At 38.1% G+C, this 20,290-nt stretch overlaps 3 protein-coding genes across 5 annotated transcripts in view; 1 reads left to right on the top strand and 2 right to left on the bottom strand.

Moving 5' to 3' along the window:
- Window positions 1-796: 796 nt before the first annotated feature.
- LOC128011484 (sodium/potassium-transporting ATPase subunit beta-2-like) lies at window positions 797-12,254 on the top strand. Its single transcript, XM_052593949.1, has 7 exons — window positions 797-1,062; window positions 5,644-5,772; window positions 6,044-6,148; window positions 6,582-6,787; window positions 7,686-7,745; window positions 8,129-8,236; window positions 8,334-12,254. Exons 1-7 carry the CDS (start codon window positions 963-965, stop codon window positions 8,496-8,498), a joined length of 873 nt encoding a protein of 290 aa, XP_052449909.1. The 5' UTR covers window positions 797-962; the 3' UTR covers window positions 8,499-12,254.
- On the bottom strand, window positions 11,762-16,467 carry gltpd2a (glycolipid transfer protein domain containing 2a). Its single transcript, XM_052593950.1, has 3 exons — window positions 15,984-16,467; window positions 15,671-15,840; window positions 11,762-14,918 (listed from the first exon to the last, which is right to left on the bottom strand). Exon 3 carries the CDS (start codon window positions 14,912-14,914, stop codon window positions 14,360-14,362), a length of 555 nt encoding a protein of 184 aa, XP_052449910.1. The 5' UTR covers window positions 14,915-14,918; window positions 15,671-15,840; window positions 15,984-16,467; the 3' UTR covers window positions 11,762-14,359.
- Window positions 16,468-17,387: 920 nt separating this feature from the next.
- LOC128011483 (alpha-2,8-sialyltransferase 8E) overlaps window positions 17,388-20,290 on the bottom strand; it is a 53,962-nt gene continuing 51,059 nt past the window's right edge. For all 3 annotated transcript variants that reach the window (XR_008182571.1, XR_008182573.1, XR_008182572.1), the window contains exon 10: window positions 17,388-17,812. The gene's annotated coding sequence lies outside the window, so the exon portion shown is untranslated. The remainder of the gene's footprint in view (window positions 17,813-20,290) is intronic.

Raw genomic sequence — 20,290 nt, 5'->3', positions numbered from 1 at the left:
GTGGTTTGTTCGGAGGACAATATTTGTCTGAGATACAACTATTAGAAAATCTGGAATCTGAGGGAGCAAAAACATCTAAATATTGAGAAAATCATCTTTAAAGTTGTTCAGATGAAGTTCTTAGCAATGCATATTACTAATCAAACATTAAGTTTTGATATATTTACAGTAGGAGATTTACTGAATATCTTCATGGAACATGATCTTTACTTAATATCGTCATGATTTTTGGTATAAAAGAAAAAATGATCATTTTGACCCATACAGTGTATTGTTGTCTATTGTTACAAATATAGCTGTGAAACTGATGACTATAAAGAAAGTATATTTCCAGTCTTACATAGCACACATTTAAGCTAAATGCGAATGTGGTTGGACTAGCCTCATAAAAACAATGATTCAGCTTCGCGATGATTTAGTCCTGTTTCATTTGAGAACATTCGTGTGAACCATATTAACGTGCTTTGTGTCGGTCACTGTGTTCTGTGTTCTTCTCTTCAGACATGGATCATCTGTTGTCATATTCATAATGAGCCGGTGTCTGTACACGGTGTTCCGTCGCTCTTAGCCTCAGTGAAGCTCAGACACCGACAGATGCGCGACAGATCAACAAGCGATCGATCGATCGAACCGCAGCATCACCGGAGAGTCACCGACAGACGCGCTGGACCAGCGGGGGGCGTGGTCAGGAGAGAGGAGAGGGACGCGATTGGCTGGAGAGCTGCAGATGGAGGCGGGGTTTCGGAGCTTCCGTTCCGCAGGAGATTGGGGGGGTATTACCGGGTGCGCGTGCGCTCAGCGCGTTTTTACCGCAGTGTCTCTGGATTAGTGCGCGGCGCTGCGGCACTCCGCTCGGTTCTCAACGGGAAGCGCGAGAAAAAGCGACCGAACCGCGTCCGTGAGCACCAGCCGTTCCATCGCGCTTATTCCCAGCGGTTATCAAAGCGGCGCGCACCGGAGACATGGCCAAAGACGACGAGAAGAAGGAATCCGGGGAATGGAAGGAATTCTTCTGGAACCCACGGACGCACGAGCTGCTCGGGAGAACGGCGAGCAGCTGGGGTGAGTGTGCCTTATATAAGGCGCTCGATTTAACGGCGGCGCGTTATTCCGGTGCGTTCATTCATTTTAACAAGAACGCGTTGCGCAGTGCGTTTCTCTCTCTCTCTCTCTCTCTCTCTCTATCTCTCTCTCTCTCTATATATATATCTCTCTGTCTCCCCCCCCCTCTCTCTCTCTATATCTCTCTCTGTCTCCCCCCCCCCCCTCTCTGTGTGTGCGTGTGTGCGAATGCATCAGGCCTGTGTTAAAGGACAATCTGACGATGCTGATGCTGTTGCGCGCTCCCGTGTGTGTGTGTGCGCGCGCGGCGCGCTCCTCAGTATGCGTTAAAGGTGAACGGGTGCAGAAAGCTGAATGAGGTTCGTTGAGGTCGTTTAACGGATCGCGAACGCGCATCCGATCGTTCTGATCAAACTGATCGATCGCACTGGCGCGCGCAAGGTTATTCGGGGCGCGCTCACGTGACGTGGTTTCGCTCACATCCGGAGCAGCAGCATCCATCAGGAGTTATATAACCATATACAGAACACACACACACACACACACACACACACACACACACCCTTTCAATATTCACATCGATTTACAGTGCAGTCACGAGCTTGGATTTATGTCATGTACAATGTATGTGTGTGTGTGTGTTATAGTTATGATGCATTAATAGCTTTCGTACAGCTTTGTGTTCTGATAAATGACTTTTAGCTGAGTCACCGACTAGCATGTGTCTCTCACATGAGCTTTCAAAAAGAAATTAAGAATTTTGCGTTATATAAAGCAAAATTCTTCTTATATTCTTATGTTCTTCTTACCTTCTTATAAAGAATTTTGAAATTAAGAATATATATATTATTTGAATTTCTCTTCAGTCTGAATCTAAAATGTCTTTTTACTGAAGAGCAGTGAGAGTAAAATCTCTCCTTCCAGTTAAAGAAAAACACTTATTTGCAAAAGACTGTTTATAAAGATACAAGATCAGTCACATCGCTTCCAAAAATATAGACCAAATTTGTTAATTAAAACCAAAACTAAACTACACAAACTTAAAGCAATTATTATTACATTTATCATTACATTTTATTTAAAAAAATGTTTTACCAGGAAATGATCTCTAGGCTGCGATATACCTGTACGATTGCATTTTAGTGCCACGTTGTCATAATATTTAACATAATATTTTGAGAATAAAGTCGAAGTATTACAAGAATAAAGTCGAAATATTGGGAGAGTAAAGTCAAAATATTACGAGAGTAAAGTCAAATATTGCAAGAATTAAGTCGAAATATTGCGATAGTAAAGTCAAATTATTACGAGATTAAAGTCGAAATATTACAAGAGTTAAGTCAAAATATTACGAGAGTAAAGTCAAAATATTATGAGATTAAAGTCGAAAAATTGCGAGAATAAAACTGAAATATTACGAGATTAAAGTTGTAATATTATGAGATTAAACTAAAAATATTACGAGATTAAAGTCAAAATATTATGAGAGTAAAGTCGAAATATTGCGCGAGTAAAGTCGAAATATTTCGAGAGTAAAGTCGAAATATTACGAGATTAAAGTCGAAATAATACGAGATTAAAGTCAAATATTACGAGAATAAAGTCGAAATATTACAAGAGTAAAGTTGAAATATTGCGAGAGTAAAGTCGAAATATTGCGATAGTAAAGTCGAAATATTACGAGAGTAAAGTCGAAATATTACGAGAGTAAAGTCGAAATATTGCGGGAATAAAGTCGAAATATTGCGAGAGTAAAGTCAAAATATTGCGAGATTAAAGTCGAAATATTACGAGATTAAAGTCGAAATATTGCGAGAGTAAAGTCAAAATATTGCGAGATTAAAGTCGAAATATTACGAGATTAAAGTCGAAATATTACAAGATTAATGTTGAAATATTGCGAGATTAAAGTCGAAATATTACGAGATTAAAGTCGAAATATTGCGAGAGTAAAGTCAAAATATTGCGAGATTAAAGTCGAAATATTACGAGATTAAAGTCGAAATATTACAAGATTAATGTTGAAATATTGCGAGATTAAAGTTGAAATATTACGAGATTAAAGTCAAAATATTACAAGATTAATGTTGAAATATTACGAGAGTAAAGTCGAAATATTGCGAGAGTAAAGTCAAAATATTACGAGAGTAAAGTCGAAATATTGCGGGAATAAAGTCGAAATATTGCGAGAGTAAAGTCAAAATATTACGAGAGTAAAGTCGAAATATTAATCTCTTGCGAAAGTCGAAATATTGCGAGAGTATAGTCGAAATATTGCGAGAGTAAAGTCGAAATATTACGAGAATAAAGTCGAAATATTACGAGAGTAAAGTCGAAATATTATGAGAATAAAGTCAAAATATTACGAGAGTAAAGTTTAAATATTGCAAGAGTAAAGCTGAAATATTACGAGATTAAAGTCGTAATATTATGAGATTAAAGTCAAAATATTACGAGATTAAAGTCAAAATATTATGAGAGTAAAGTCAAAATATTACGAGAATAAAGTTGAAATATTACGAGAATAAATTTGAAATATTACGAGAGTAAAGTCAAAATATTGCGACTTGTATGGCATTATTGTAAAACACAGAATTATTGCAATTGGGTGGCTGGCGCACTACAAATAACGAATGCAGTGAAAGATATGAAATATTATTTCCAAGCATACTGTCCCAGCGAGTATGACACATGTTATGATTTCTGCTAATAGTCCCACATATATATTGTAGTGTATTAAAAAAAGGGTTAAATAAGAGAGCTACAGCACCCACGAAGGAATGTCGATTGGGTGTGTGAACTGATGTTAAGACAAAAAGTTCCTGTTCAGTCTATTAATAAATATCATATGCTTGATATTATTGTTTCAGTGAGTCTTTAAAACGGACTCTTCTTCATCCCGGTAAGATGATGCGGCTGCTCGGATGCAACAATATTAAAATCAGTTCCAGTGATTTGCAGTGCTCTCAATCCGGGACATTTACATGCGCAATAGAGGTTATACTCTCATAATAATGTAACTTTAATTTCTACTATTTAAAATCTCAAAATATTTAGACATTATTCTCGTAATATTTCGATTTTATTCTCTTAATATTTGTGTGTGTGTGTGCGTGAGTGAGTGAATGAGTATAAGTGTGTGTGTGTGTGTGTGTGTGTGTGAGAGAGTATGTTTGTGAGTATGTGTGTGTGTGCATAATATTATGTCAGATGTGTTCACTGGCCTGTCTCATATGTATTGCTGCATCTCACTGGCCGAGAGATTGATGACATCAGCGGCTCACAGCGAATGAGAGGAGGAGACAGTAATCTGACTCCCATCCCCCACTCCACCCATCAGAGAGAGAGAGAGAGAGAGAAGACAAAGAGCTAAAATAGGGAAAATAATGCTGGAAAAAAATGAAAGGGGGGGGGGGGGAAGAGAAAGAGAGAGCATGTAACAGAATGTGTAGAGTAAATAGAGAGAGAGAGAGGGGGAGAGCTGGAGGAGGCAGTGGTTTTAGTGTAAGAGGATTTACTCCTCAGTCTGTCCTGACATTTGCTCAGTGATGAACGAAGATGGAGTGAATCCAGGTCACGTACATCACCTTAATATCACACAAACACAGACCACTTCATCTCCATTATTACACACTATAGTGGACTCTGATTGGTCAGGTGTTTGAACAAAAGTTACATGCTAAAAACAACATGTTATATTTAACCAATCAAAATATGATATTTTAGTCACTATGTTAATGTATTAGGTTATGTTAAACAGTTCATCCATCTGAAAATATCCTCAGGTCTTTATAGATCAGGATGAGTTTGTTTCTTCATCAGGTTTGTGAAAATGTAGCTCTGCATCAGTGTTTCATCAATGGATGCTCTGCAGTGAATGGGTGCCGTCAGAATGAGAGTCTGATAAAAACATCCCAATAATCCACAGCACTCCAGTCCATCAGTGAACATCTGGAGAAGACAAAACCTGAAACACATCCAGCATTAAGATGATTTTAACTCAAACACATAGAGTCTATAATCCATAATAACACTTCCTCCAGTGAAAAAGTGTTCTGGTCTGAATCAGGAGAGAAATCTGCACAGATCCAGCAGCGTTTAAACAGATCTAAACTAATCTGTGAGAGACAACAGCTGATGCACTTCTTCACTGTTTCAGGTTTTGTCTTCTTGTGAACTTTCTATCAGATTTTATTACTGTTTTCTAAACTACTATGTAGCAAATAAACTGTGATAATGTAAGAAATGTTGAAGGTGTCTGGATAAATTTTGGTTTGACTGTGTATTTTATTTTACAGTGAAGACTATGCAGTGCTATTTGACATTTAATTATTTGGTTTCTGTACCTGGACACCTACAAACTTGAAACAACTTAAAGATTGTGTAAATAGCACAAATAAATAAATAGAAGGAACATACGAATGAAACAGTTTCAGACAGAACCCACTGTAGAACCTGCACAAACCCCAGACACGGCTCTGTTTGTAGGTTATCACAGACAGTGATGTTAACATGCTGTAGCAGCTGAAGCTAATGTTCTGTGTGTGTGTGTGTGTGTGTGTGTGTGTGTGTGTTCTGCAGGTCTGATTCTGTTGTTCTATCTGATCTTCTACACATTTCTGGCTGGCATGTTCTGTCTCACCATGTATGTGATGCTGATGACGCTAGATGATTATAAGCCCACTTGGCAGGATCGTCTGGCTACACCAGGTACACACACTCACACACACACACACACAGACACAGACACACTCATACACACACACACACACACACACACAGACACAGACACACTCATACACACACACACACACACACACACACATGCACACACATGCACACACACACACACACACACACACTCACACACACACACACACACACACACACACACACACACACACACACACAGACACACTCATACACACACACACACACACACACACACACACACACACACTGACTCTGTGTGTTTCTCTAGGTATGATGATTCGGCCAAAAGGCGATCCTCTAGAAATCGTTTATAACATGGATAAAACAGAGAGTTGGGACTCATACATCCAGGCTCTGGACAACTTCCTTGCACGTGAGTAAAAGAAAGACAGATTTTCATTCAAAAATACATCAAACAACATGCAGTGATTTTTGACTCACAATCACAGTCTATGTGTGCGTTTTCATACAAAAAGATAGTGCTCGCAACATCACGGTCATGGGTTCGATTCCCAGTGAACTGATAAAAAATGTAGACCTTCAATCCAATGTAAGTTGTTTAGAGGAAAGCAGCTACCAGTATCTGTGATTTGGGAATAATTCTGTTAGAAATAAACACAGATTTACTCATTGTTTCTGTGTCTTCCTCGTCTGTGTTTCTAGACTCATTCAGGAGAGGCGTGTTAGCGCCCTCTAGTGTATAACAGTGAGAACACAGAAACACTGAGTACTCTGTGTTTGGCAGGGAAAGAGTTAATAGCTTCCTCAGGAGGAGGATCATTAGCTCTGTGTCTGTTCTTCTGCAGCCTATAACGACTCTCAGCAGGCGGTGAAGAACGACGCCTGCATCCCGGATAAGTACTTCCTCCAGGAGGACAGCGGCGAGGTGCGTAACAATCCCAAACGCTCCTGCCAGTTCAACCGCACCATGCTGGGGAGCTGCTCCGGACTCGAGGACCGCACATACGGATACCAGGACGGAAAACCCTGCGTGCTCATCAAACTCAACCGGGTAACTGCGCTGATCACTCATCAGAATAGTAGTATACAGCTGAATTCAGAAGCTTCTTACTATGGAAGCCGTTTCTTCAAACGCATAAATAAAACAAAATACATATTTGCATATTTCTACCTAGCAATTCTTCTAAGAAGTAGGTATTTAAGTTATATCTCACAATTCAGACTTTTTTTTCATAATTCAGCATTTTAGAATTTAATATTTCTTAATTTGGCATTTATTTATGATATAAGAAAACAAAACATATAATTCAGATTTCTTATCTGCCAATCCTGACCTTTTTTCTTATCATAATTCAGCATTGATATATCTTAATTCAGACTTTCTTCCTCAAAAATCTACATTTATATTTTATAATTCTGCATTTATATCTCACAATTCAGATTTTAAAATCTAATAATTTGACATTTATATATATATATTTTTTAATTAAAACAAAAACAAACTTTAATATCTCATAATTCAGACATTTTCCCTCAGAATTCAGCATTTATATCTGACAATTAATCATTCTTCTCACAATTCAAAATTTTTATCTCATAATTTGGCATTTATATCTCATAATCCAGATTTCTTAGAATTCGGCAATGTATATCTCACAATTAAGACTTTTCTCATTATTACATTTCTATCTCATAATTCAGATTCCCCTCCTTCATAATTCGACATGTATATCTAATATTTCAGACTTCTAATTAGGCTTTATTTGTCATTAATTGGCATTTATATCTAATAAGTTAGACATTTCCCCTCACAATTAATTCAGACTTTTTCAATACAAACATGAGTTCGAGCTGCAAATAGCATCATAAATCATTAGCTAGCCCCGATCAGTTAGCTTTGGTCTGAAAGCTGCAGGAGGATGATGAAGGTGCTTGGTTTGCTCCTGCAGGTGATTGGGCTGGAGCCAAGTAAGGGTGGAAAGTCTCCATTCGTCTCCTGTTCAGCAAAGGTGAGTAAGATCTTAGCTTTCCTTCAGCAAACCCTCATCACCAACAGCCATGAATTACATCTCTAATGTTTGCTCACCGCATCCCTCCATACTCAGGGAGATAAAGATGGAGACGAGGTGGTAAGAAACAGACTAGTCTGCACACTTAGCATCCCTAACCTTAGACTAGTGCTCATCTTCAACTAGTACAGTACAGCCCTAACTAGTGCGTAACTCTCACGCACTAGAGTGTTAGTAGACATATCTTCATCTCTCAATCAGATCAAGCACTGGATCGCATTGCATTAAATGTTTGGATCATTTCAATCTCATCTTACTAAGACATAATATTCTCAGACATATAAAGATCATGTTATAAAGATCTCATTGATTTACATCACAAGGCTCAGAAGATGGCTCAGGCGAACGAAACCAATCCTGCAGTCGAATACTTCCCTACAAACGGAACCTTTAACCTCATGTACTATCCATACTACGGCAAGAGAGCACAGGCAAGAACACACACACACACACACACACACACACACACACACACACTATATTTGTGAGTATATTTGTGTGTAACCGCTCTCTGTGCATGTGTTACAGGTGAATTATTCTCAGCCCCTGGTGGCTGTGAAGTTCACAGAGCTCACTCTCAACACCGACTTCAACGTGGAGTGTAAGATCAACTCTGACATTCAGTTCAAGATCAGCGAAAGAGACAAGTTCGCCGGCCGCGTGATCTTCAAGCTGCGCGTCAACAAAGTGTAGAGCAACTGCATCTGCCACACACACGCATACACACACACACACACACACACACACACATACAGGAGATGGTAGGAGTCCTTCATATCTCAAAGTGTTCAGTGTATCTGTCCGTCCCCATTCTCCTGTCTACATGATGTTTCTGTGTGTGTGTGTGTGTGTGTGTGTGTGTGTGTGTGTGTGCGTGTCTTTGTATCTCTGTGTGTGTTTACTCTTGACTGTCGTCATATCCAACTGATATCATTCCAGGAAAACATCATCAAGCCTTTCTAGAGCTCTAGACACAATCATCACGAATCCAGTGAATTCAGAGGGACCACAATCATCCCAAAACCTGCCAAGAAATTATATTTCACATAGAGAAAATGTGCTCCCAAAATATAGGAAGATAACACCATGATGTGAAAAATCTAAAATAGACTTCATTTTCTCTATGCAAAATATAATTTCTTACCTTTGTCTTTTGATATCAAGCTAAAATGTGTAGTCTACAGTATATAATGGCTTTTATGTTACTGAGCATATAGAATTAGGTCAAATCTGGTCAGGATCATTGGCAAAAAAAAAACAAATTGTGTAGAAATGCGCATATGAGATCAATATGATCAAAAATCGCCTCAGACTGTAATCGGTTACATATCGTCCTCTTAACTTGATGTCTGTTTTATCCATTTATTTATTTATGAGATTAAGGTACATTCATAATGTTATTTATTTATTTATTATTGGATTTGTGGTTTTTATTTTTTATATAATGACAACGTTTGTGAAGACACTTTTGTAACGCTGTTATGTTCTCGAACGCACACACACACACACACACACACACACACACACACACACAAGCGAAGTTAAACTGAAACGATTGGCTGACGTTCTGCACATGCTCAGATTGCCCCGACACATTAGCCAATCAGCTTCAAGCTACGCCATATCAGTTTGCCATTAATTAATTTGCCCAGTCGACTGATAACATATTCGCTCCATATCGTCCAGAATGTGTATGAAGCGTGTACACAGCAATACCTTCTGGTCCACGAGTGTACTGTTAATACTTGTAAATAATACAGAATCTGAGGTAGATAACGAAGAGAGTAGTTGCGAAGAAAAGCGTGGGGGGGGGGGAAACGTTAAATTTGCAAATCCATGTAGATGAATGAACAAATGTGTTTTCTTCCCAAAAAGTTTTTATTTATATATGTTTATGTGCTGTTGAGCACGTCATGGGTTAGCACCTGTTAGCACAGCGGAAATATGACGCAAACACTAGCAACATATGTTTCTCGAAACTTTATTTAATTTCTTCTTAGCTTTGGTAGAATCTTAGATTTTTATCATGTGATGTGACATTTGGATGTTCAAGGCGATTCGAGTCAAATGGACAAGTCAGACTCCTGATTTGTGAGCGAGACATTAGCGTAGTGCATATTAGCAAACCACTAGCCTGCCGTCGTCGACGCGCGGGTGGCCTGTCGTGTTTATTTTTTATTTTGTGTTCCTTCATTTCAACCCCAGTAGTGAATGTGCTGTGTTTCTATTGGGTTACTGCCACAGTGTTGTGCGTTTGAAACATTGGCGGGTGTGCGCTAGAAAAGTGTGTGGGAAAAGAAAAAGAGCCAAACTGGGCCAAACTTTCGAAATTAACGAGTCCATCCGTCGCACATCAGCACACAATTTACAGCCTGATGTTGGGATCAGTTCAATGTTTACACAGAGCAGTGATTAATAACTAGCTAAACTTACGCTGCCTGCCGTACGTTTACTACGATCTACTTCACGTGTGCTGCCTGACCGCTCTACGTCATGGAATAGATTTTATATGTTTTTAAGATATGGTAAATCCAATTATTGCACATTATTTCTGATTTCTGTACTTTAGACACTGCATCGATGCGTGTTAGCATGTCGCTGCACCGAGTGCTTGTATACAGAGCGAGCGTAGATCATGCGCATTATTCATTTCCGTAAGAAGAAAAATCAAGCAGACAGGAATCTGGGACAACATTAACCATGTAAACAGCACATGAAGTCATCAGTGATCTCACTCTTAAAGTCGTGGTCATGTGGTCATGATGCTTGGTGCAATTCTGCAAGAGAGATCCAGTCATTTCAATAGAAATACAGAATACATTTCCTGCGCTGACCAACAGAAAGCGATGGAAGCTTATTTCCACCACGTAAGAAAAAAAAAAATCAAGTTTAGGTCATATGAGATTAAATTAAGATAAAATTTTAGAAATTGAAATTATGAGATTAAAAAAGGCAACATCAAAAAATCTCATATGAGATTGTCATAATTTTCTCATAATGTCATAATGTCTTTTTATGCCATTATTTTGATATGGTATCTCATAATTGACTTGATATGTCAACTTTGAGTTTTAAAGTCATAATTTCAACATTTCATCTTATAATTGTGACGTACATCAGTGTTGACTTTTTATCTCATATTTATGAGTTAATATGTAAATTTTGACTTTTAAACTAATAATTATGACTATGTCTATGTAAACACCTTTTATCTCATTATCATGATTGTTTATGTGATAATTATGACTTTAAATCAGAATAACTTATAAAGTGAGAAACATGTTGTCTCATAATTAGATTTTTATCTCATAATTATGAATCAGTACATAAATTGTGACTTTTAAACTCATAATTATGACTTCACATCATAATTTTGACTTTTTATCTCATATTCAACTATGTAAATTTCGATTTCGATTCAAATTTTGACTTCTCGTCTTTTTAGCATAATTATGACCAACTTATAAAGCCATAAATTCAAGTTTGTATCTCATAATTATGACTATGTTATAATTCCAACTTTTTATCTCATAAGTATGACTTAAAAAGCATATTTGTTTTTCTTATATGGAAGAAATGGGATTCCATAAAAAGCTAATAAGATACATGTATAATTTAAATTTATAAAGTCATAATTATGATATCGTCAATTTTGACTTTTTATCTCATAATTATGGTTGTTTATGTGATAATTATTAATTTAAATCAAACTTATAAAGTCAGAAACATTTTGTCTCATAACTAGGTTTTTATCTCATAATTATGAATTGGTAGATAAATTGTGACTTTTAAAGTCAGAATTACACCACCTCATAATTTCGACTTTTAATCTCATATTTGACTTAGTATGTCAGTTTTAAAGTTTTTATCTCATAATTATAACTTACAAAGCATGATTTTATTCTCTTACATGGAAGAAATTGGATTCCATAAAAAGTGAACTGGTTTTTAATTGACACAATGGTGACCATACATTTACAGCTTCAATAACACCTAGACGCTTCGGACAACATCAACGATGACACGGCGACAAACACGTGCTTACACAAACAATGGCTACGACAAACACACCTGCACTACAAGAGAGCTTTCCACTCAAACACACACACACACACACACACACACACACACTCTTTGTCCCCGTCTGTGTTTCTCTCCAAACCAATAATGCCACACGCTCGTCACTTCGAGTCCTCGCCGGATGACTTCTCTAGCTCACAGACTCATTCCGGTTTCTCATCTGTCCTTCATAGTGAGACGTGTCTTATTCTTTCTTCACTCTCTGTAAAAACACTGCTCAGAAACTAGATGTATCTTATTAAATATCCTGAATATACTGTTATATATTGCCTGACATGAAAATTGTGAAACTTATATTCGAAAAACAAATGATTATCATTATAAATGAAAAATGGAAACAGGAAATAAAAACATTTTGTGTTTAACGAACATTTTTGCCTCGAAGTTCTCATTTCAAACTAAATGCATGTCATGCACTTCTGCTTCAAAATAGACGTAATTGCAATGACCACGGATTAAAAAACAAACATTATGTATGCATATGTTTTATGCATTGCAATATGAAGCCATAATATGAAATTATTATTTTTTTACATAGACGAATGTATATGAAGGATGTAGGTACCGAGAGCTTTATCATCTTATGTAATGAGATTTTGTCTAAAGCTTTGGCAGCTGCTATTCCAGATCTGATCCTATAGGAAAGCAAATCACAAAACTGTTTAAAGTCTCAATTGTTTTTCTGGAGGGTTTGATTGGAAACACAACCTTTGGCATCAGCCTCAGAAGATACGGGAAGTGTTTCTGATAAATCTGTTTGTTTTACTCTCTTAACTGTGCACCATTACACGGAGAGTTGTGTGTTATTGTTTGCGTTCTTCCTGGGACCTGTGGCACATTTATTGGTCATGACCCACCAGTTGAGAAACACTGAGATTTAGTGGAGACTTTTGCTCCTGTTTTTCAGACTTTCTCCTGGGAAAAACATCCCAATAAAAGAAACAATCCAGTTCCAGAAGAGTTTTGAACAGCGTCTCAGATTGTGCTCAGATTTGACAAGATATTAAAGTCTGTAAACTGAAACCTTTCTCAGCAAATAGATTAAATGATCCGAGCTGCTTAAAAACATCAATTTTATTGCTTTATACTCTTACTGCATGACAATGACATAAATGTGTCTATTTTGACTTCATTTTAGAAGAAACATCTGAAAGTTGCTACATTAACAGAGCTTTGAAAGAGCAACCCGTAACATTGTTTCATTTGAGTATTTGAATGTCTTTGAGCTACAAACACGGATGATTTTATGTAATAATAACTTTGTTCCTTAGAATGTAAGCGTTTGTTAAAATGTATTGGACAAATGTGTGAAGATCTATTAATGAGATTTCCCTGATATTAAATAAGTTAATGAAACTAGGAACACTGCGACATCTGGTGTACAGATAAGAGACGAGAACATTTCACTCTTTTTTTAGACCAGACAGGAAGAAAACGCCAAGCAACCGCATAGCAATGTGATAAAAGGCAGTCGGAAGAGCCTAGCAACCAGTGCAAGTGCTAAAATCAATCAATACTTCCCATAAGAGCATATAAAAATGAGTGCTGGTCAATGATTAATTACATCTAAATGAAACGTTTTTCTTTATATATGTGTGTGTGTACTGTGTATATTTATTATGTATAAATAAATACACACATGCATGTAAATATTTAAGAAAAACCTGTTTATAGATTAAATGTATTTTTAAAATGATATATATTCTATATACATGTCAATATATTCAAACAATACACTGTAGGAAATGTGTGTGTATTTATACATGATAAATATATACTGTATTCTATAAACAAAAACTTTTATTTCGGATGTGATTAATCAATCATTGCCCAGCACTAATAAAAATGTAAAAACATAACAGAACCACACATATCATAAACAAGACAAATTTTATACATTAGGATACATAATGCCCGCCTTATTTTGCAACACGGAAGTAAGCCATTTTCTGTGAATGTGGGAGACTTCCGGTCCGTTAGTCGCTACAGTAAAACTATTTGCACAGCAAACCAGCATGTTCACGAATATGATAATAAATTAATATAATATAAAAACAAAATTTAAGTTTGCAATATCAAGAACGAACTGTTTTGTTCAGGAAAAATGACTGAGAGAGGTGTTGTCAATTTGTGCAACCCTGTCAGATCTCGCTAAAAAAGTAGAAAGTACGGTTTGACAACGAAAAATGCTAGCTGTAAAATTATGGTTTATTAACGTCTACACCTACCAATAAAGTAATGCAAATACAGTAATTGTGTGCTGTTCAGCATGGGAAAAATGAAGTAATATCGATGTGCGCATGCGCAGTGAAACCTGGAAGGAAAATCTGGCGGCTGGGATAAATGACAGGACACCGGAAGTCTCGCACATTCAAGCTAAAAAAAAGCCACTCTTTATGTTGGAATATTAATAGATAGATAGACTATATTACAGAAGTTTCCTCGTGTTGCGCTGGAGTGTTTGTATGTGTGTGTTAAGGCAGGTCCAACATGTTTCTGATCTCCAGCTCTTTCTGAGTCCGTCTGTGAATTTCTCGGATGGCTGCGACGACGACGCGCATGACAGGCTCCGCCTCCTCCTGCGTGCGCACGCACACCAGCTGCAGGAACGCGCTGCGGTCGGGCATCGTGCGGAACACCAGCTCTGCCGCACGCTGCACAAGCCAGGGGTGATGCGGCGCTAAAACCTCCAGGTACGCATCACGGCAAAGATCGCCCATGCTCCGCCCCTCGCGCTCCGTGCCCAGCTTCTCTAGCAGCAGCTGTAGCCATAACAACGAGCGGTGGAGGCGGAGCAAAGTCCGACTGCCGGAGGGGGTTTCCGTGTCAAAAGATACCACGCCCCTCTGAAGCTCCGCCTCCAGCATGGAGCGCACGGAGCGGTAGGCGTTTGGAGGGGGCGGGGCTACACGCTCATCAGGGATTGCGTTCGGTCTGGCGGATTCTTCCAGCGAGAGCTGTCGGATGAGTGTGATCTTCTCCTCAACTTTATGAGTGAAAAATCCCACCAGAGGTCCCAGGGCCTCCATAAACCTGCAGCACAGAACACAATCAGTGTGTGATCTGAGCAATCCTGATTTCACTGCAAATACACAACCGATTATCTGCCGATACTGATGCCAATCTGATAACAGTTCACCTGTTTTTTATATATATATATATATATATATATATATATATATATACTTAAACTTTTATTGTATCTTGTTTCCAAAGAAATATAAAAAATTTTCATGTTTAATTAGATGCACTAAAATAACAAAGACAGTACATACTGACATATAAAGTGACAAAAACACAGCTAAATTAAGTAAACTTTAACAAAATTTAAAAGGGAAGCAGAATTTATCCAATCCAGTCCAAAATATTAAAATTAATATCAATTTAATTCATTAAAAACTCTGAATGTGAATGTATACATCTTAATGCTACATATGGTTATTTTTTTATTTAAAAACCTACAAATAGTGTTTGTGTCACTTGTGTGTTAACATTCTTGTGATAGTATATATAAAATGTATACACAATATAAATAGCATTTCTTTGGAATGTGTTGGATTTTTTGGACACATCACAAATGATAGAAGAACACATGTATAAATAGACTAAACTTAAATGATCTTCAGTTGTGAAAAACGCCAGTGCAGAAGACATATGCACATGGAGATGTGCTTTAAAACAACATCATCTTTTTATAACCCTTCTTTTGAGCCTATCTGGTGATCCATCAAAAAGGTTCAGATGGATGTATTCTTAATAATATTCCTGCTGTACTGATGTCATACTTGATGAGCTCCTCCCAGCAGAGCAGATAGGGATCCAGCAGCACGTCGGAGGCGGGGCCGAGGGCGGAGTTTAGGTGCAGCAGGAGGCGGGACACCTGGAACTGTTGGCCAGCGCACTCCCCGATGATGTCATTTCCTCCCAGCTCCACAGGAACAGCAGCGGGAGCCACCTGATCAATACAGTCAGAGTCAGCGTGAAGGGTTAAAGTGCAGCGTTTGTGTCCTAGACTCTTGAGGGCGGATTGTTCATAAAGTTTAATCTGGATCAGAATGATCTGGATTTGGAAATGCAGGATCAGGTAACCCATCTTACTTTTGTGCTGGTTTTTCAAAGCAAATTTGGATTGGAGCACCCTGATCCAGATTTCCAAACATGGATTACTAGTGCTCTATGGAGCCCCTAAAGTAACATAATGATAAAAAAGCCAATGTTTTGCATTCTAGTTTTCATTGCATTCTGACAACTTTTCTGACATCGTCCATCTGTGATGACTGCGCCAATGTCATTTACAATCAGCGATTAAAAAACACAAAAAAAACATAAGAGGTTTTTGTTTGATATTGACAGCTGTTTTGGGATATATTTTTGGAACAGTTTTAAAGTTTTATTACATTGTTTCTGAAATCCACTCTTCTGCTGGGATCAGAATAATCCGCTCTTACTAAAATGTTTCGAACAACACAAACTGAGGATTTAATCCCGATTGCATTTTGTGATCTAATCTGAATCCAAAATCCTTGGAACAACCCATTTTTAAGATTGTATCCAATCCGATGGCCTGAATCTGGTCAGGTTATTCCTGATTCTCACCTGTCTGGTTGGTGAATACACGTTTAGACAAGGCCCCCACGACTGATCACAACTCTGAATGCTTCCTTGAGCTGGACAAAACCAGAAGACACATGGTTATTCGGTGTTTGTGTTTGTGTGTGTGTGAAAGGTCAGATTTACTCACGCAGCCACAGAGAGCTGAGAAACAGCAGCAGACTCAACAGGAGCGCGCTCAGCACACACTGACGCGGACGAGATCGCATTCTCAGCTCAGAAACGTGGTTCTCGTCCTCCGACCTGCTGGCTAATGCTCCTGTCGATCAGAGACAGACTCAGAGCAGCGTGACCTTTGAACCGCTGTGTGTCGCTCAATCAGGGCTGAACACACAATCACACGGAAATACCTGAATCTGAGACCTGAGTCAACAAACAGGATGCCATTTGTATTTCAGAACATAGAAATTATAGAACTAAATATAACTAAAATAGAACATTGCCTGAACTACTACACTTTTAGGGATTACAGTACTACATTTATTTTGTCACAAACATGTTCTTACACACACAACATGGAGTATTTCCAGAAACTAGGGTTATTATTGTGAATAAAAACTATATACAAACTATATACAGTTACTTGAAATAAAATGAAAAATAAATAGTTTTTTGTTAATTGGTTCAGTTCAACTGAAAGTACTATAATAACTAAAAACAATTCTGATAATCAATAATAAATAATAAAAATGTATATAGATAAAAAAACATGACACAAAATGTATTAATATTAAATAAAAATATACACACTCACAATTACCTACTTCATACTAAATATATTTCATATTATATTAAATCGATTAATATTTTCGTTATCTTTCCAAATTAAAATCAGTTTGAAAGTGTTGAACTAAAAAATTGTCTATTCTGAGAATAATTTGACAAAATTAGTCCAGATATGTAATGTTATTTATTGTTTTTCACATACTCTTCCATTCATTCCAATACACATTCCAACTGGCCACTTAATAAACTGAAAGAAGTCAGGTATTCACTATTTTAACACACAAATTCTCAGCTTTGATTTCTATTTCATATTTGATATCAAAGACAGTCACACACTGTTTTAACATGAGATGCGGTACAGATTGACAGACTGCTTTATACTCGCACACAAACATGACAGACGTGTTCACTGAAGATCCTCAGAACCAGAGCAGCTCACAGAGACGTGACATCACCAAGGGGGTGGGGCTAATCTCTGACAGACAGCACAAGCAGCCAATGACAGAGCAGCTGTAATCACCGCCGGACAGTCACTGTGATTCTTGGCGTTTCAGTGCAGGGTTTTTTGACCCACTCTCTGTCTCCTGTTTCTGAAACAATAAAAAAACATACAAACACTGCCGGTCAAAGTTTAGGATCAGAACGATTTTGTATGTTTTTACAGGAGTTTCTTCTGCTCATTATGGCTGCAATTATTTGATAAAAAATACAGGAAAAAAATGTGTATTGTGAAATATTATGATAATCTCTTCAGAAAAGCTCTCAACGGAGGCGGTCGCATTTCTTTCCTCTCCTCCCTGTCTTCCCTGCTTCGCTTGTTTCTCTTGTCTCGTCTACTTTGAGAGACTCTCTCTGCATTGCTATCCTAAACTATCCTAAACTGAAACATGGATTTGATAAATTGGTCTCTCAACGCAATTGACACCATCTTCTCGACGAGAAGCTTGGGTTCGGGGGAACCTGACTGCCCTGCCGGAACGTTCGCAGCTGGCTACACGATGGACGCATGGGCGAATTGGCGGGTCGTGTGTCTGGCGGCTCTTTCTGTGGAGGACATTGAAGACATCTACCTATTCGGAACCATGATAACAGGTCTTCTGCTGATTGGATTAGGCTTTGCCCTGGGTTATCGGAAAATTAAGAAGACGGGAACAGCTGTTCAAAGCCTCATAAGGCTGCCCGTCATGATTGAAGCAGTGGGCAGAACGGTCAGCATTGAGACTGAGACTATTAACCGCAATATGGATAACATCACGGTGAAGCTCACGGCTTTGGAAGGGAAATTGGAGGATTTGGAGACCAAAAGGGACAATCATAGTGACCGTTAAATTGGAATGCGGCTACTAGACCAAAACAACTGGTATCTTATCTTCTTTCGGCTCCACTACCAGCTTGGCCTTGGCTGGAAAACAAATTTCTCCTTGGAAAGCACGGCAGCGAGAGACTCTGCGTTGCTCACCCGTTTCCCCCCACACCTGTTGATTGTTGACTCTGTCTAGGACCTGACCAAGGCTGTCTCCATGGCAACTTGCTGTGACGCTGTATAATCTGCGGACTGAGGCATCTAGAGAGAGTCTCAACTCTCCAGGCCTACAAATACACAAACTCTTACACATATACAGATATGCATTCACCCTCCCAACCCCCATCCCCCGCCTTCGCCGCTTTGTTCCTCCAGTCTGGCAAGCGGGCCTGTGACCAGCGCTGTAATGGCTGTTGGACCGGATGCTGATTGCCTGGACTGGATCACCTCGACCCCCCAAATTTCCATCCCCAGTTGCTAGTCGTGTGTTTATGGTGTATTGATTATGTGCATTTGTGCTGTGGTGTTTTTACTGTTCTCAAACGGTGCTCCCATAGGAGCACAGTCTGGGTGCTGGTTTTTTTCTCCTCTCTTTTCTAATGTTTTGCTGTTATATCTTCCCCTGTCCACTGTATTTCGTTGCCTTGTGCCCACATGTGCAATGACAATAAAGTTGAATCTGAATCTGAATCTGAATAATCTAAAACTATTTTTCTATTATAAAACAGGTGCATCTCAATAAATTATAATGTCGTGGAAAAGTTAATTTCAGTAACTCAACTCAAACTGTGAAATTTGTGTATTAAATAAATTTAGTGCACACAGACTGAAGTAGTTTAAGTCTTTTGTTCTTTTAATTGTGATGATTTTGGCTCACATTAAACAAAATTATCCCTTTAGTAAAGAGGTTGGAGCGGTGTGACGGTTCAGAAGAGGAGGGGGCTCAGCATACATCCTTGGGGGGCCCCAGTGTTCGGAGTAATGGTGCTGGATGTGTTACTGCCGACCCGAGGTCTTCCAGTCAAAAAGTCCAACAGGCAATTGCACAGTGAAGTGTTGAGCATAATAGAATTATTTCTGAAGCTCATGTGACACTTCATAGTGGAGTAATGATGATGAAAATACAGCTGCGCATCACAGAAATACATTTTTCATCAAATAAATACAGCCTTGATGAGCAGAAGATACTTCTTAAAAAAAAAATTAAGTTTTACTGATCCCAGATTTTTGAACGGTAGTGTATATTTTTGTGTTTCTGGTTGTATTGGGATTATTATTAATAATATATGAAGAGTTTGGTTCCAAAATGACATAAATTTAAAAAAAAAAAATTAGTTTCCGCCAAAATCAGTACTGTATCTAGTCGGTGTTGAAACGTAAATTTTTTATATTACGCAAAATGTTTTCTACCTTTTTTTCCAAACTGTGACAAACGGCAGTCTCCCTTCTCTGCAGAATGCGATATATCCATTCAACCAATCACAGCACACCATTCCACTCACTCTAGACAGTAATGGCGGCACTTTGAATACAGCCAGTATTCTAGTTTTCCTGGTCTGCTTTGTGATCAACAAACATGGGCTGCATGACAAATCACATGTCAAAAATCAATGAAATCTGGATATGATTTTTTAAATGTTATTTATAACCTAAAGATGCCATGTGAAAGTTTGAAGAAAACACATTTTTACTCAAATTAATCAAAATGGATTTATAGCATTTTGGAACCAAACTCTGATATATATATATATATATATATATATAT

The sequence above is a fragment of the Carassius gibelio genome, chromosome B23 (genome assembly GCF_023724105.1).
Source record: "Carassius gibelio isolate Cgi1373 ecotype wild population from Czech Republic chromosome B23, carGib1.2-hapl.c, whole genome shotgun sequence".
Classification (NCBI taxonomy): Eukaryota; Metazoa; Chordata; class Actinopteri; order Cypriniformes; family Cyprinidae; genus Carassius; species Carassius gibelio.
Note: the sequence above shows the minus strand (reverse complement) of the source record. Positions and strands in the feature narration are given on the sequence as shown.

Coding starts and splice junctions, on each gene's coding strand:
- LOC128011484 (XM_052593949.1), top strand. CDS start 963: ATGGCCAAAGACGACGAGAAGAAGGAATCCGGGGAATGGAAGGAATTC. Junction 5,773..6,043: donor GGATCGTCTGGCTACACCAG/GTACACACACTC, acceptor GTGTTTCTCTAG/GTATGATGATTCGGCCAAAA. Junction 6,149..6,581: donor TCTGGACAACTTCCTTGCAC/GTGAGTAAAAGA, acceptor GTTCTTCTGCAG/CCTATAACGACTCTCAGCAG.
- gltpd2a (XM_052593950.1), bottom strand. CDS start 14,914: ATGGAGGCCCTGGGACCTCTGGTGGGATTTTTCACTCATAAAGTTGAG.